This window comes from Nestor notabilis, unplaced genomic scaffold (genome assembly GCF_000696875.1).
Source record: "Nestor notabilis isolate BGI_N333 unplaced genomic scaffold, ASM69687v1 scaffold10029, whole genome shotgun sequence".
Classification (NCBI taxonomy): Eukaryota; Metazoa; Chordata; class Aves; order Psittaciformes; family Psittacidae; genus Nestor; species Nestor notabilis.
The window spans coordinates 25,074-41,456 of NW_009942367.1; the positions used below are offsets into that span (position 1 = coordinate 25,074).

At 46.6% G+C, this 16,383-nt stretch overlaps 1 protein-coding gene across 1 annotated transcript in view; it reads left to right on the forward strand.

The window, feature by feature from the left end:
• The window catches only part of LEF1 (lymphoid enhancer-binding factor 1), a 69,228-nt gene that overhangs the window by 25,041 nt on the left and 27,804 nt on the right, over positions 1-16,383 (forward strand). The window contains exon 4 of the mRNA XM_010021367.1: positions 15,801-15,933. Coding sequence (XP_010019669.1) covers positions 15,801-15,933 — 133 coding nt within the window. The remainder of the gene's footprint in view (positions 1-15,800; positions 15,934-16,383) is intronic.

Sequence of the window (16,383 nt, forward strand, 5' to 3'; positions counted from 1 at the left end):
CTGTGCCCTCATTGTGGGGACAGACACACACACATGCACACATGCAAATCTTGTCTCCTCAATTCAGGCATCGCAGTCTGACAAATTCTGACACACATGTACATGCTGGGTAATGAAATGGGATAAAGGGAGATTAAGCATTCTTTTATTCCTCCTTTATGGTCCTGAAGTGTGTAGGTCAGAGTGCCCACTGTCTCCACTGCTTTGGGGTTAGGGCTGTGGGGAGACGGCCCTGTTCGGGTCTGCCACAAGGACACAGGCACCATACAATAAGCAAATGTAGCTGCAGAGTGGCCTTGAAATCTCTAAAACTGATTTGCACAACCAGAGAAGAGGGGGTGAGCATCCTGTCCATGATGCCCATCAGAGGGGGCAGGAGCCATCCTTGCATCCTCAGGAAGGCTAGGGAGAAAGACAGGATTCCCCCACAGTGGCAGGCGGGGTGTGCACGTGAAGGCAGGTAGCTCAGAGGAATTCAGTTTCCCTCCTGTTACTGTGCAACACTTCTGCATCCACTTCTGCACAGTGCGCTTTAATCAGCAGCCCTCCCCCCTTGGCCCCCAGGCCTCGAAATTCCACAAAACCCAATTAACAGAGATGAGAGAGCTCTAGCATGTATACATATGAAATTTCAGAAGGCTGAAAAAGAGACTCTTAATACCATAAAGCCTGCCCTAAAGTAAAATTTCCATCTGAAATCTACATAGTTAACCCCGTGAGGAAGACAGCATAGCTGAGCACAACTTTTTTCCCCCCCAGAGGGGTCACTTATCCAGGTCTGCTCGGTTTGGCATCAGCCTGCTTGCAGCGGAGGAGTGCTCCAAAGCGAGCCCCATGCCTCACATACAACCTGCAGAGAGCACCAAGGAATTGTAGCTCCAACTCTGGGGACAGTACTGCAATGTCCCAAACAAAGCAAAACAAACAATAACCCTAGCTTTGAGAAGATCTGTGAACTTCTCTAGGTAGGTGACCAAAAGCAGGCTGGGTGGGATGTGGTGCTTGCATAGACACTTTAAAGGAAGTATTCAAGACTGATCTAATTACGACTTACAGATTCAGCACATTCAAGCCAGGTGTTTCACGCTTTACTAACCTGGTGCTACACTGGCTTTTTTAAATTGCTCATCATGAACTGTCCTGAGAAAGACACACACACACACCCCTATTTAACATAATTACAAACAAATAAACCCTCAGCAAATCCACTCCTTTCTAGATGGGTTCAGTGTTTCTAGGGGAACAGGGGATAAAGCTTTATTCCCCTTCTGTGCTTTTATCTATCTCTTTTGCTATCTTGTTTGTGTAAGATACAAAATTTCTCCTCCTATTATCCTACTTACAGCTTAATCGTGTACTAATTGGAGACCTTACTTCTGCTGCTCTGCTCTTTTTTGAGTCTCTGTACATGCATCTCCTGTAAAAGCAGTACAATTCCCAATTAAGAGAAATGTAACAAGAGCTAAAAACTCTCACCTGAATGCTTTTACGTGAATCCTCTAGTTGACAGCTATAGGCTCAGCTTTAAAGAGGTTGGTGTCTAGGGAGGGTGGTGGTGGGTACTGGGCAGTGTTCTGGGAACACAGGTAAGTATTCCCCTGCAAAAACATGAGGCCTCAAAGCTGCTTTTTTTATTACCTCCGGATTCTGCAAAGGGCTGGTTATCTCACGCTGCGAGCCAGCATGATCAAAGCCCTAGGAAAGGTCAGGCATTCCTCCAGGAGTGACACTCTGCTGCCGGCAGCGCTCCTGCAGCCCACAGCTCCCACAGCCCAGGCTGCTGCACCGCGCTGAAATCCTTTATCTCACTAACGAGTGAACCTACAGATTAGGCAGCCTGGCCTTAGCTTGATGTGGAGAGCATGTAACACTTGGTCTGGGTTTTCTGAAGAGGAAAGGTGCTTTCTCTAAAAAATAAAATAATAAATAAAATTTGTGGGGGAGGCAGCATTTCCTTCCTCTGACTTAGCACAAGAGAGTGCCATGCTGAGAAGAGCTGTACTCCATCTCTGTGCTACACCGAAGGGGCTGCTTTCCTCATGTTCTCAGCTCCCAGTTTGGTGCGATTGATACAAATGGTGAGTTTTGAAATACTGGGCATATGAGAAATTACCCACAGTATCTTCCAGTGAGACGGTGGTGTTTTCCCACTGTTTTGATAGACTGGCATTTAATTACTTATTTTGAACTGGTTATCCCCCATGAGCAGCGTGTGGGTGGACAGGAAGTTTGGGGAGGGTGAGTGGAAGGAGGAGATGTTTGAGATGAGCAAATCCTGTCCCTACTTCCCCACATTAGATGCACACATATTTTTGCATCTGCGCTTGTTTGGTGGCATGAGAAGCTGCACCCGTGAAGTTGGGGTGATGGGGGTTTGCCCTGTGGCTCACAGGGCTTTCTCTGGCTGGGGGTCTCACTGTCCTAAGCCTGGCTGATTGGCATGATGCTTTTCCAGGTTTGTCTTCATGCACCAAAACTATACAAAAGCAGGGGGAACTTCTGTCAGCATTTCACGGTGCGATAGCATCTTGGCTGTGACCAAGTGATATGGTGGAAGCATGTTAACAGCTTGAAATTTGGGGTAGTTTTTATTTATAAATGAGGTTATGGTATCCTTTTTCTAGGTACAGGTTAGGAGTAAGAATGACATAGACAAGCTTTCTCTCCATCAGCATGTGATACTACACAGCAAGGGCACTTACTGCCATGAAAGGGGAAAATTAATATTTTTTTAGAAAAGAACATTTGATTCCTGTTTAAAGGTCTGAAATGGATGTCCTTGAATCTATCTTTCAGCTTGTTTCTTGAATAAAGGGGCAGTAAAAATTTACCCTGTCCACAAATAAATGTGGCAAACTGTGCAACTGGCTGTGGACATGCAGCCTCTTGAGCAAACTGAACAAGTGTCTGTGTGTAGCATCCATGGGGCCTGCAGCAGGAGCATATGTGTCTGCTGCCCAACATCCAGATGATCCTCAGATCCCAGAGCATCCAGCTAAAAAGCCTGCTCTCTCTACAGGGGAGAGGGGCGGGTCAAGTCCTGACCTCTGAAATACCATGCTGGGGATGGGGAAGGAGTCTGCTGGGAGCAGGGGAAAGAGAGGAAGAAGGAGAAGGGAAATAAATAGATAAATCAAAATGATTCCATTCTCTAGTATGGGTTGCAGACCTTGACCACGTTCCTGGATGGTGGGGGCAGCTGGAGGGGTTGCTGGGTGGCAGCAACACTGGCTGAGGTGCCAGCCCCAGTGCCAGCCCATGCTGAGTGCTGCAGCAGTTCCAGGGTTCACTGCCCCACTGCCCTGTGGCAGCATCTGTGCAGCCAGCAGGTCTCATGTACATCCCTCATGTGTCCACCCCAAAAAAGAAAGGGGTTAGCATTGCATTTGGGCGTTTCTGACACTCTCAACCATCCATCCTGCCGGAGGTAGGAGAAGGGCTGGATGCTTCCCCAGGCTTTCCAGGCACGAGCTAGTTTTTTCCTTGATAAATTGTTTAGTGGTGTTTTGCGGAGTACAACAGCAGCTGTATTTCTCCCGAGCGTGGTCTTTATTGCAACGAAAAGTTCTGAGTAGTGATGCAGTTATGATAAGAAATTGTCCACCTCTTCCTCTGCTGTGCTTCAGGGGGGAGTTAATTGCACAGGGGAGCACTAATTGCATGAAAAATCAAACTGTTGGTAATGACGGGGCAACGGTAAACTTCGGAAGTGCCTCTTCAATGAAATTGAGCATAATTCTCATATAATGTTTGTTTAGTAGGATTGAAATATAATTGCGGGGTGACCTGTTGCTACTAGCAGGGCTCTGTGTGCAGCCGTAAGCCCATCTGGAAGGGTGATTTACTGGAGGCTTGGGCAATCTGGCAATTTAGGCTCTTTTTTTTAATGATATTTAGACTTCTGCCCGTGTTACAAAGCACAGCCCAGGGTTTTTATGGGGATGTAGGTGCCTGCTGCACCAGCCTGTGGGCTGGGTGTGTTTTTTTCCTTTTAAGAGTGATTTTTAAATTTTAAAGGACAGGTCTTGAATTAAAAAAAATAAAATAAAGAATTAAAAAATTAGTAGCAGAAGGCAGAAATGTCCTCCATGGGATTTAAAAGGTATCACGTGTGTTGTGCATACCAGCAACTTTTTTCTAAGTCCCACGGCCAACTGGGGGAATGAGCTTAGTAACAGACCAAACTGAGTGGGCTGGGAAGGGGGAGCAGGTGAGCCCCATGTTTCTCCATGTCTACCCCATCTCATGGGCTGCCCAAGCATGGGCCACTGCAGCCACCTGAGAGCCTTCAGGTCAGTGACCAGGATGCCCATGGCAGGGGGGTTGGAACTAGATGATCTTAAGGTCATTTCCAACCCAAACTATTCTATGGCTGCGCGCCTGCATGGGTAAAGCCTGAAAACTGAAGGAAATTCCTGGTTTTGGGGAGCCCAAGGGTGCTGTGCGGTAAAATGAGCCAAGCACAGCCAGGGACCTACAGGCAGCTTCCCAGGGGTGAGTGCAGGGTGGTAGGGCAGGGATGAGCGTGAGCAGTGAATGGGCCTAGAGCAAAGCTGGAGGAGAGCCAATGCCATTGACACTGAGAAAGACCTATTTTGGGTACTGACTCCTGGGTCATGAGGGTGCGTTTTGGTAGGGATGAGCAGCCCTTGGAGGCTGATCTTGCTCCAAAGCTGATGTAGAACCATTCCTTCAAAGGTCCTTCATTGGCTCCTTTCTTCCGCTAGAGGCAAAGCTTGCCAGGAGTTTGCCATGTATGCTTTTTGGGGAAGGGGGAAAAAAGAGGCTTTCCTAAGCTACCTTGTGAGACAGCAGGCATGAACATAGGGTGTTCCATCTTTCCTGGGAACCCCTTTTCCCTTCCTTTTTCTGCTTCTCCTGAAAACAGGCTGGCAGCTTGCATGAGCCCGTTATAATTACAGAAGTCCCCTGACCTAAGTCGTCTCCCATCAGCAGTCCATGGCTCGGAGGCATCAATCCCTTTTTTGCATCTTCTTTGGCAAATGAGGCTAAAAAACCGAAGAAAATACAAAATACTAAAGAAGTATTTGGGTTATGCATCAGCAGCTCAGCATCCAGCAGTGTTTTGCAATAGGTTAATTGGTCCTGTTTATGCCAAGAGTCCAAATGAAACAGTATCGATGGTTTGGGCCCAAAACAGTGTTTGCAGCCCTACTCCTTTGAGCCATTGCCTTGCTTGAGTCATTCTTTGCTGATCCTTAGCTGTATGCTCTGATTTTTATATTTTTAGCTGCACATAAATGTAATTTTATGGCATGTTTTTGTGTCTTACTGACATGATGAACTCCCATGGGGCTGATGTATAAAGTGAAGTTAGTAGCTTTTCAACATTTTTGTTTCTACTGAATTCATCTTGCACAATGTGGTAGAAATAATTCCTGTTGTGACCTTCTACTGATGGTTCAAATAACCTGTCTAAGAGACATCCTGTTTCTGGAGGGCCCTATTGCTTTAATTCCTGTTAAAATTGGTTTTGCCTTCTGTGGAACAGTGCTGCAGAAATTAAGTACTTGCAAATGCGTTTTACCTCCAGATAAACGTTGCAGTTTGCATTTTCAATCCTAGTGAAGCTTTGGCAGGCTGCTGCTTTTGGCCTAATCATTTGTACGTTTTTAGGGATTTTTTTTTTTTTTTTTTAGTTTAAAAATGAATATTTTATTTTAAGCCTTTGGACCATCTTGCCCACATCCAGTGATGGATGTCTAATGAGATGACTTTTTGCCTCTGCTAAATGATTATATTGTTTGCACTGATGTATGCTAAGACTTGATGCATTAAATCTTTGGTCATTAGCAGATGCCATTAGCAGAAAAGTCCAAATCACTTAGAGTAGGGACTTAAGACTTTCATTAAAGCCTGAATTTGCATGTTATTGGATAAATCTGTTAATATGGTTTAGCTGGACTCACGGAAGTTACTTGAAAACTTTTTCCAGTGTGTATGCAGTCAGCGGAGCCTGGGAGCCTCAAATTTGGAAAAGGTGGCCGCTCTGGTTCTTCTTTCATACTCCGTCATATGCTGAGTGATCCCTGCATCAATCCCACCCAGCCCTGACTACCCCCACCACCCTTAATGCCTCACACACAGCCCCAGCTGCCAGTGTTGGGCTACAAGCTGGGCACAGGTCTGTTCCATTTCTGCCATGAAATTCCCCTCAAGTGGCTAAAACCCCAGCAGTGGGGGCTCCTTGCCATTTTTTAGAAAGCAGACAAAGCAGGAGCACTTCCAAAAATGTCAGTCACATTGAATAGCGTGGCCAGCACAACGTGATCTGTTTTTTGCTAGAAGTAAGCAGTTGCTGCCTGGTCAACCTCGTAAGTTGCAAATAATGGAGGCAGGGTGAACAGGTTTTGGACATGTAAAGGTTTTTCAAGTGCTTGCACAGGCATCTGAGCCCTTGTCTTTCTGCGAGACAGAGCTAAGATGTCTTCTGGATGCATATCATGCTCTCACATTTTCTTAACCAAGAAAATTTCTATTAAGTACATCTTAAAAATTGATGCTCAAACAGAAGTTGACCCATCTCTCGGTCTTTGGTCTGATGGTCTTTGTTATGGCATGTGGTGTTGAATAGGCTGTAACATAGACATTATGTAAATACATTTAAGAGAGGTCCTATTTCAAGCACTTTTGATCCACTGTATGTGCAATACCGAAAGGCATCTTCCTGTCGCCAGGGTGCAGGATGGTTTTTTTCCTTAGTTCCCCCCCAGAAGCCTGGGTTGGTATCCTGTGGGATGTGAGGAGGCCGATGAGGAAAAGTCATCTCATCCTGTGACGCATGTTGTCTGCCAGAACAGGAACGCTGGGCTTCAGAGGCTGCTGTCAGACCATCGGTCTCACAAAACTTATATGCTTATGTAGTGAGCAGTTTTCACGCTTGATTTCACTGGGTGCTCCTGCTCATGGCAGGGGGGTTGGAACTAGATGATCTGAAGGTCCTTTCCAACGCAAACCATTCTATGATTCTGTCCTTTCCAACCCTAACTGTTCTATGATTCTATGAAGTGCATCCCTTTGCCTAGGAGAGGCATGGTTAGCTCACGGTCTGAGTACCCCAGAGAAGATGCCAAAGTTGTTCTGAGCAGGGATCCTGATAACCTCGAGGCAAGCAAAACAAGCTTGTGTCTTTGTCTTAACTCAGCAGACAGCTCTGCTGACAGAAACCAGAGCAGCTCTGTCCCCAGGGAAGAGCTGAAGACGGCATAAGAGGTGACACTGGGATGGGCTCCAGCAGCTTTCCCCCATCCAAAACCCCTGGGGCTCCCTGGCACTAACATCCCTGCTGATCCTGCCCTGGCAAGCAGCCAGGCTGCGGGCATCGGTTCCTCTGATGTCCTGTGGGCTTTCTCTGCTGGTTTAGGGCACAGTCCTTATCGTCAAAGCAATTAATAAGCCAGACCTGTGACTCAGAGGCTCGAGCTTGGGCTTGTTAAAACATTGCGGTGCCTGTGTTCCCCTTGGCCAAGAAAGAACAGAAAGGACTGTGGGCTGGTCAGGAAGCAATGGGGGAAAACGCCTTTTTGGCTGGCAGGAGCAGCTTCTGTCTCATGCAAGGATGCACGCGGCCGAAGCAGGGATGCTGCTCAAGGTAGAGGATGGGGCCTGCCTCCATCCAGAGTATTTCCAGTGCCAGTGGTCTCATTTACTAGGTTTTGGGAGTGCTTAGTGACCGCTGGGGTCAAGTGCGTGGTTTGATGCAGCAGGTTGACACTTGTTGGGTGCAAGCTTCTTGGTGCACATATTTACAACAGGGAAACTAACTGTTCAGGATAAGCAAAGTTGAAAGGACCGTCATGGGGGAACAAGAGCTTAAATGAGCATCGTCTGGCAAATTATAGAGCATTTATTGGCAATTAATTGCCGTCAGAGAGGACCTGCTGCCGAGTTTGGAGAATGAAATAGAACATTGCAAAGTATTTTAACAGGGAAAGCTTTCCCTGCGAGCATGTGGCTTTGCTGGGGATTTAATGCCAATCAGCCAATCTAAAACTAATGGCCTGTGCAAAACTAAGTATAATCTGTGTATATGTGAACTTGCAGTACATAAATAGAAATGGGCTTGCCCTCCCCCGATCGGAGCCTTGCAAGACCTGCCTGGCTCCCCACATGGTTCACGAGTGCTCCAGGTCTCCCAACAGCCTTCCTGAGCAGACAAGAACAAACAAATTAAGAAGACACGGGAGAGAAGAAAATTGAGATAGCAGGGGATTCCTAATCAAGCTATTTTAATACTGGGCGTGCTCTAATCACTTAATGGCAGTGCTTAACGAACACTTGAAAGAAAGTGTGTTTCTGTCAGAGGTTCAACACCCTGTTTTTAAAGTTGTCTTGAGGGAACTCAAATGCTTATTACAACTCTTCAGCAAAACCCCATCACAGTTGTGCTATATTAATTTCCAAGACTGAAGGGATGGGGGGAGAGAAAGTTGGTAAAAGAATGTAGAAAAGCTGTTAGCGTGGTGGTTTCTCACTAACGTTGCAATTAACCTGAATCCGCTTAGTGATTGTAATCTGTCTAAGACAGATGTTTATTCCACGCTTTATCAAGTTGCATTTACTCTTTTCTTTACAATGCTCTTCTGGCTGTTGTACTGAAGTTTTTATTGCACGTGACCCTTCGGGCTCCAGGCAGAATGGTTTTCTCCGACTCTTCTTGCCTATCCTGTACACTGCCTATGTTTCCAGCAGTGACACCCCGTTTGGTGCTGATGTGCTTGTGGACCATGTCACAGCTCCATCATCATGAAGCTGCTTTTTGCATGCGTTGCAGCCACAGCCACCTGCTGCTGGGCTTCCCAAAAAGGAAGGTGGTCTGCGTAGCTGGAAAAGGGGGACAAACTTTTTCTGCTCATGAATAACCATGGGAAACTCTAGCAAGGACCCTGGACCTGCTGATGCCCTGGCATCTTCTTCTCTCCATCCCTTGGGGGTCTCCTGGGATGCTGCGGCTCTGCGGTCACCTGATACAATATATCCTGGGGTAGGGGGGATGCTTTCAATGACTAATTACTTAAAGTACCTTTCTTGCTGTCCCCTTCCTTGGCTTCCAGCACTAAATACAACTCAGTTACATGGCAAAGCGCTGAAGTATGTTACATGAGGAAAAAGGGGACCAGAAGGACTTTTTTTCTGACCTTGCCAAGCTATCCCTTTATCCCCTGAAATGTTGATTTTGATTCTAGTTTTGTTCTGAACAAATATTAGCAGTTTTAAAGCTGTAAAGCTTCGCATCAATGTGAATATAGCGTTTCGCTTTGCTTTCTTACTGTGGTGAGTCCCTAGGGTGTCACCCTGCTGACTGTAAGCACGAAAGGTCAGTGAGATAAATGGTCTCCCATTTCCGAGTTGTGAAGCAGTGTGAAAAGACTGCGCCTTTTTTATTTGGCTTTCATAAATCACAATATTTCTAAGCCCCTGTTTCCTGTGAGCAGGGTGTTGCTGTGGGTGTGCTTTCCCATCCCTGCTACTTTTAGCTTCAGGTGAGGCTAAGAGGTTTCAAATCCAGCACCCCCATACCTTTTATGTCATTTTCCCAGCTGTACTGTCTTAAGAATAGGAGAAGGTTTTAAAAATTAAGCATAAATGATCTCTGGCATCAGGAGGTAGAAGCAGCTTGGCTTTGGACATAAAACTATTTGCTCTAAATAAATGGTTTGGGGACGGGGGGTAAACTGAGCTCTCTATATATCAAGCTTGCTACATCTCTACAAAGTTGCCTATGGAAAGAGATTGTACGATAGCTCCCAGGGAGGTGGCAAACTATAATTGCAATTATTGCTGGTGTTGATGAGCTTGTTTCATCTATTGGTAACTAGTCCTGGCCAAAACATCTTACTGGTATTTCCTCTTCTACCCCCTGTGCTAAAGCTTGTCCATGATGAACCTGGACAAGGGCCTGGTTTTGACTTTGCTCCAAAACTACATTCTTCTTGATCTTGCATTTTTATTGGAACAGCTGGTCAGCAAAGTGATAAATGCAGAGTTAGTTTAAATGCCATCGCTGTTTTGAGAGGACAACTAAAACTGCTGTCTTCTGGGTTTGCTAAAAACTATCTGTCTAAGGATGATTTCAGGGCTCTAGAAACTAGAAGTTAAATAGGCTAAAAAAGGGATGGATTTTTCTTGCTTCTTCAGGTCAAGGTATCCTCATCCTCCAACAAGTCATTGGTCCTTTTATTTTGAGGTACTGCAACAGCAATAGTGGGATGGTTTGGGGTTGCTTTGGGGATTTTTTGGAGGAGCTCTGTGTTTTTGTGTTTTCCCCCTGAATTTAACATTAGTTGTCAAAATCTCAAAGCCATGTTATTTCAAAATGACCCCCTCTTTCAGGAACAAAAGGGAATGCATGCATTTCTCCATTAAGTTTTGGTTGTTGTCTTTTTTTTTTCTGTTTGGCTTATTTTAGTCTGAATTGAGAAGACCATCTGCTAGTGCCTGTACCCAATGCACAACTTGTTGTCAGGAGAAGAAAAGTAGACAGGCTGGGGCCTTTTTTGGCTTCCTAGAAGCACCTTTGTGTTTAAAGAGGAAAAACAAGACAAAACCACACCCAGCACCTCTTTGGGTGTTGACCCAGGGATGCTTGGGTCTTGTGTGCACAGGTTCACTTGCTCATGGTTCTCTGCAAACCTCCTCTGTAGATGCGTGTCCTTTGAAGGGTTGTTAATTTAACTCTGTGCAGCAGCTGGAACAAATGGTCCCCCCAGCTCCAGTGGGAGCTCACAGCCACCCGCCTCGCCTGGCACTGACCTGCAGCCATTTTTGCTATGGTTGTCTCAGGCTTTTTGTAGTTTTTGCACACTTGTTGCATATAGGATACTTTACAGATGCAGGCCTTCACTGGAGTGTTAGCTAGTGTTTGGAGTGGGGCTTGAGTTCTGTGTTTTTCTTTAGAAGCATGTAAAAATGAGGGAAAACTCCCTGGATTCAGACCAAATATGATATGCAGGGTTTCACCATCAAGTCACCAGAGATTAAACTGTCTCAACGCGTACTCCTCGGATGAGAGCCCAGGCGCACGTTTTAAATGGTGAGTAGCTCTGTGGATCCAGGTATAGCATTGCCATGCAGAGCACTTCAGGGGTTTCCCAGCTGCATGGCAGCAGCTGTGCCAATGCAATGGCTGGGGGATTTCTTTCCCCCATCCTTGTCCTGACTGAAATGTCCGAGTACAGTTCAAGCTTTCCCATTTACAGACCATCACTGCTGTTTGCAAGGGAAACATTTGATCTTGTACCAACTTGGGTGGTTGTTCCTGCCGTGCTTTAAGACAGCAATACTTTTAAAGTGGTGTCCAGTGCATGGTGAAGCATCTGCTGGGGTAATGCCTACTGCTGGGTCAGGATCCTCTTCCCTGCGAGCTCTTATCCTTAGCTCATCATTGTTTTATTAGGGATATGGGTTTTTTTTTCAGGTCAGTCATAAAACCAAATAGCAGCTTCATCCTACTATTGACTGGCCAAACAATTTGGCTTTTGCTGTCTCCAGCACATGTATATTCTCCCAGCCCTGCCTGTTTGCCCTGTTGGTATCTCTGCTGGGGTCCATCCCCTGCCTGTGCTGCCTTACCTCCATCTGAGCATGTGCTAGGGCAAAATAAGATACCGACTGTGAAGGCCAAGCTGATGAGCAAATGTTCAAGCAGAAGTGCCCCCGGAGGGCTGGGGAGAGGTGTCTTGAGTGCAAGGCCAGTTCCGAAAGGATTTGTCTCTGTGCATGGCAGGGAGTTGGAACCTTCTAACCCTAACCATTCTATAATTCTATGCTGCCACAGGCAGTGTGGCAAGACTGTGCAGTGGGTCTGGAGCCCACATGGGCAAACGGCCTCTGAGAAGGAGGCCACCAAGGTTTGGTCACTTGTAGGCAAGTGTCCCTTTGAGCTGGCTTGTAGAGCACAGTTGGGTGCCCCCAGGCCAGCAGGCATGGGTGATGCCTTTGTCGTTAACCTTTAATGTCATAACAGGCTATGACACACGTGTGACAAGGTGCCTTAAAGGAGGTCTTCAGGTTTGTAACCTGCAGGTCCTTGCTCTTAGTTATTTATTTTTTCCAAAGCGCAGCTCTTGAGCTAGGCTGTACGTTCAATTTCCTTTACTTTCCAGGTCATGTGAAGAAGCTTAGGCCCAGAGTTTAATGAATGGGACTAAACTGATGTGGTGTGGTCGCAGCCCACATATGCCACATCAGGGCTGTGTTAGGAACTGTTTCATCAAACATCTAACTTCTTCAGATTGTCTTGGATATGAGAATTGCATCCTCATCTGCTTTACTGTATTTCTAGAAATTGCTTAGGTACCAATGTGCACCAAAATACTAGGCTTCAGTAGGTGGGTATAATTTCTGTTGAATTGAAGAACCTCATGTAGGACAATGGGTAATTATGTGATTGTCTCATTGAAGGCATGTGGACCAATTGGGTTTTGCAGGAGATGTTATGGTTGTGTTGAGGAGAAAAGGTGCTTGGTGAACTGTGCCTATATTAGATATAAATGTGACCAGTGTGCTGGGGAGAGCTGTGGTGGTTGCTGGTTTGGTTGACAGGTGCTGAGAGAAGCATGGGGGGCTGAGCTCCCTCTGCATGGAGATCACATTGACCCAGATTGGTGGTCCCTGGGTTCAGGTCTCTGGCAGTTGCTCAAGGGTTTCTGCAGGCGTATGCGCCATCATCAGAGGATTAGGAGAGACATAGAGTAGGAATGGCATGTTTGTGGGGGGAGGACGAAGCCTATGGGCAAAGATACTGGGCTGCAATAGGAGTCTAATCAGCATTGCCTTGTACCTCAGCGAGAAGTAGGATTTTGGCTGTGTCACGCAGCCCTGAAAAGCCTTTGGGGCAGTAGGCAGTGGAAGAGGCTTTGGCATTGTCCCCAGTCCAGATATCCCCAGGGTGAAGGGTGCAGGCCAGCACCATGGAACTGGATGAGGTGTGTGGGGCCAACCTGTTCCTCCCCTGACCCCAAGAGGGGCATCCAGGTCTGCATACGAGATCTTAGTCTCTAGGAGGAGGGCCCAGATAACCCGCCTGGGTTGATGTGTAGGGCAGGTGCCATAGCAGTACTGATTTAGTCTGTAGGGCATTTGCAGAACATGTCCTCAGGCCTTTCTCATATTGGTTTCATTTTGCATGTGTTGCCTTGCGTTTTCTCCCCATCGGTCCCTGTGATCATCTTGGTGGGACCACAGGGAAGGGGGAAGCTCAGTCTGTGCCCCTGTCTGGAGACACACCTGGGTACCCAGCAGAATTTAGCTGCCGGAGCTCCATAGGTCCTCCCAAAGTGGTGTGGGACAGGTGGGCTGAAGAGATTACTAGAATTATTGTTCTAACTGATGTTGTTGTTATTGTTATTATTATTAATATTACTTATTGTTACTATTCCCCCCCCTGTTTCTGGCTCTGCAGACCCCCAAATGCTCTTAATGGAGATACGGCCCGTTTATATGTTAATTTTAAGCCCGCTGACAAGCGTTTTGCTTTTCTCATGACTTCTCACGGTTCCTTCGCCCGTTGAAAGCCGCTGCTGTGGGCTTAGGGGATAAGGTGCTGAGAATTAGAAAAGAAAATAAAATCTCCAGGATGCTGGCGAGCGAGGGGGTACGGGGATTGGCTTGCTCGAAGTACAAACGGATGATTTCTGAAAGCAAGTAACCCTGATACCAGGGGCGTGCATGACAATTACATCCAGTATAATACAGAATGTTAATTACTAAATTCCGAGAAATTAATGCTGATTAGCAGCTGCATGTGTGTGACCTAAATACATCTATTGCTTGATCTTTATTCATAATATATAGTTTGTTGTTGATAAAGTAATTGCTGAATGGTGGGCTGGCCTGCGAGCCTCGTAGCAAAAGACTAAGGCCTGATTTGTAAATCATATGAAATTTGTTGGCATCTGTTTTTTGTTGAATTTGTAGAGACAGGGAAGATGAATAGCAATATGAGCTATCCCCTTTACAACTCAACTCACAGGTATTATTGAGAATTCATATTGCCTTTATTATTTGGTCACAAAAATGGACCTAATGCTTGTTGGCTTTAAAACACCTACTAGCGCTGCTTTCTCTCTCCATCTTGCAAAATATAAGACAAGGCCGAAGCTTAAATTAAAATCCTCAGGTTCTTATCTCTTTCCCACAGGAAAGCAAATCTGTGTTGAAAACCGTAAAATTAAGAGGAGAGCAAGGATAGCATAATTTAGCAAAAATTCATGGCACGAGATTCTGAGCTGTATGACTGGAGGGATAGGTCAGACATTAAGAAGATACTGCCTGCTAATGCAAGTTCCTTAAGGTGGTGCTCTGGAAACAAGGCAAGCAGAAAATGCTGCACTGGTTCCCATTTGCTCCCTTTCCTCTACTCCTGCCAGCCTTAACAATAAATTGAGTTGTCCGTTTAATAACCCTTCTGCTTCCAGAAGTCCAGAGAAATCCTGGGTTTTTACTTAGGGAGTGTTGTCCTAACATCTGTTGGTGCTGGGATTTCAGTAGTGAACGCAAAGAAAATGAATTTCATTGGGCTCTTAATATTTTTCTTCATTCCTTATATTTGATAGGCTGTCCTTGCTGAGTTTTATCAGCGTTTCTGTATGAAGGAAAGCGTTTTTGTGTGTGTGTGTGTCCATCCCCCCCCTTATTTAGATTTTAATTAACACCTTTTTATGCCATAATTAATTTTGCTAGGGGCAGGTTAGGCTGCTGGGGTACAAATGAGGAGTGCTTGTTACACAGTGGCACCATTGCTCTGGCTTGTCTCCCACCACAGGAAGAACAACTTGTGTTTTAAGCAGTGTTAATACAGCAGCATTTTGTGGGGACGAACAAGTCCTGTTGTCTTGCAGCCTTGATCAAAAAGAGTGTGATTTTGGGTGACATCCCTCCCTCATGCTGAGTGACCTCCCTCCCTCCTGCTGAGTAACCCCTTACCTGAGCCTCTGTGGGAAGTGCTGATGGGAAGCATGTGTCTTGGCCGGCATGGACACCACCTTACAGCATCCATTTTGGGACCCCCCTTGGCATCGTGTGGTGAGAGGCTGCCCAGCTGTTTCTGGGTGGTCAGAGGATCTCCTCCCTAACTGACCCCCCTGAGAGGCTACTGCAAACCACTTACATATGAAATCAGGCTTTCAAGGGTGTTTTTTTCAGTTACATGCTGTGCAGACCAAGAGATTTCAGCCAGACTGGAAGGGAAAAAACCCGCCATACTCTTTGGCAATGGGGGGGGGCAGTCCCAGCTGAGCCGTCTTGTGACTGTGCAGGAGAGTGATGGAGAGGAGGAGCAAAGTTGATGAAGCTCATGTTGCTCGACTGAAGATATGGCCAACCTGCACTTTTAACCTTTGAGTACTTTTAAGTCTTATCCCATAACCAAAGGGTTTCTTCAGTGCTGCTGCTGGCTCTGCCATCCTTCATTCACAGCCCTTGGTGTGCAATGTGGTGCTCCTCCCGCCCTGTGGCTCTCTGGCCAGTGCTTCCCCCGCCCCATCTCCCTGTTTCCCAAATGCCTTTCCTCCTGTTCCCAGCCGCCACCCATTTCCATGCACTTCCTCAATGCCCTTATCCCTCCTCAGGCACCAGTGGTTCAAGGATGCCGATTCTGGTAGCAAACCCGGTTGCCATCCAGCAGCCCCAATGTCATGTCTGTCCATCTGTTCCCCCAGCTTTCAGTAATGCAGATATGTAAAATTGCATTTTGGGAGTGTTTGCTGCTTGTTTGGATTTTTTTTAATGCAGAAAGCCCAACCTCACTGACACAGTTTAATTTCTTTCTTCTCTTGCAGTCAAACAAGGTGCCAGTGGTACAGCCTTCTCATGCGGTTCACCCTCTCACCCCCCTTATCACCTACAGCGATGAGCACTTTTCCCCAGGGTCGCACCCATCTCATATCCCCTCTGACGTCAACTCCAAACAAGGTGAGCCTGTCCTGTCCCGTGTGGTGCCCAAGGCTTGCAGATGCAGAAACATCAATCATAGAATCATAGAAAAGTTAGAGTTGGAAATGACCTTAAGATAATCTAGTTCCAACCCTCCTGCCATGGGCAGGGACGCCTCGCACTAGACCATGTCACCCAAGGCTCTGTCCAACCTGGCCTTGAACACTGCCAGGGATGGAGCATTTACCACTCCTTTGGGCAACCTTTTCCAGTGCCTCACCACCAAACAAAGTCCCCCAGATCCTCAACTGGGAGTGTCAGACCAGCCCCTCTCCAGGGTGGTCTGCAAACCCCAGGAAGTACCGACAACCTCCAAGGTGCCATGCCCAGCCTGTGCTGAGACCTCCTGCCCCGGTGAGCGCAGGGGTCTGCTGGGGAGGGTGTGCTTGCTTGCACTGGGATGCAGGAGCTGGGAGGAACATGATGGTT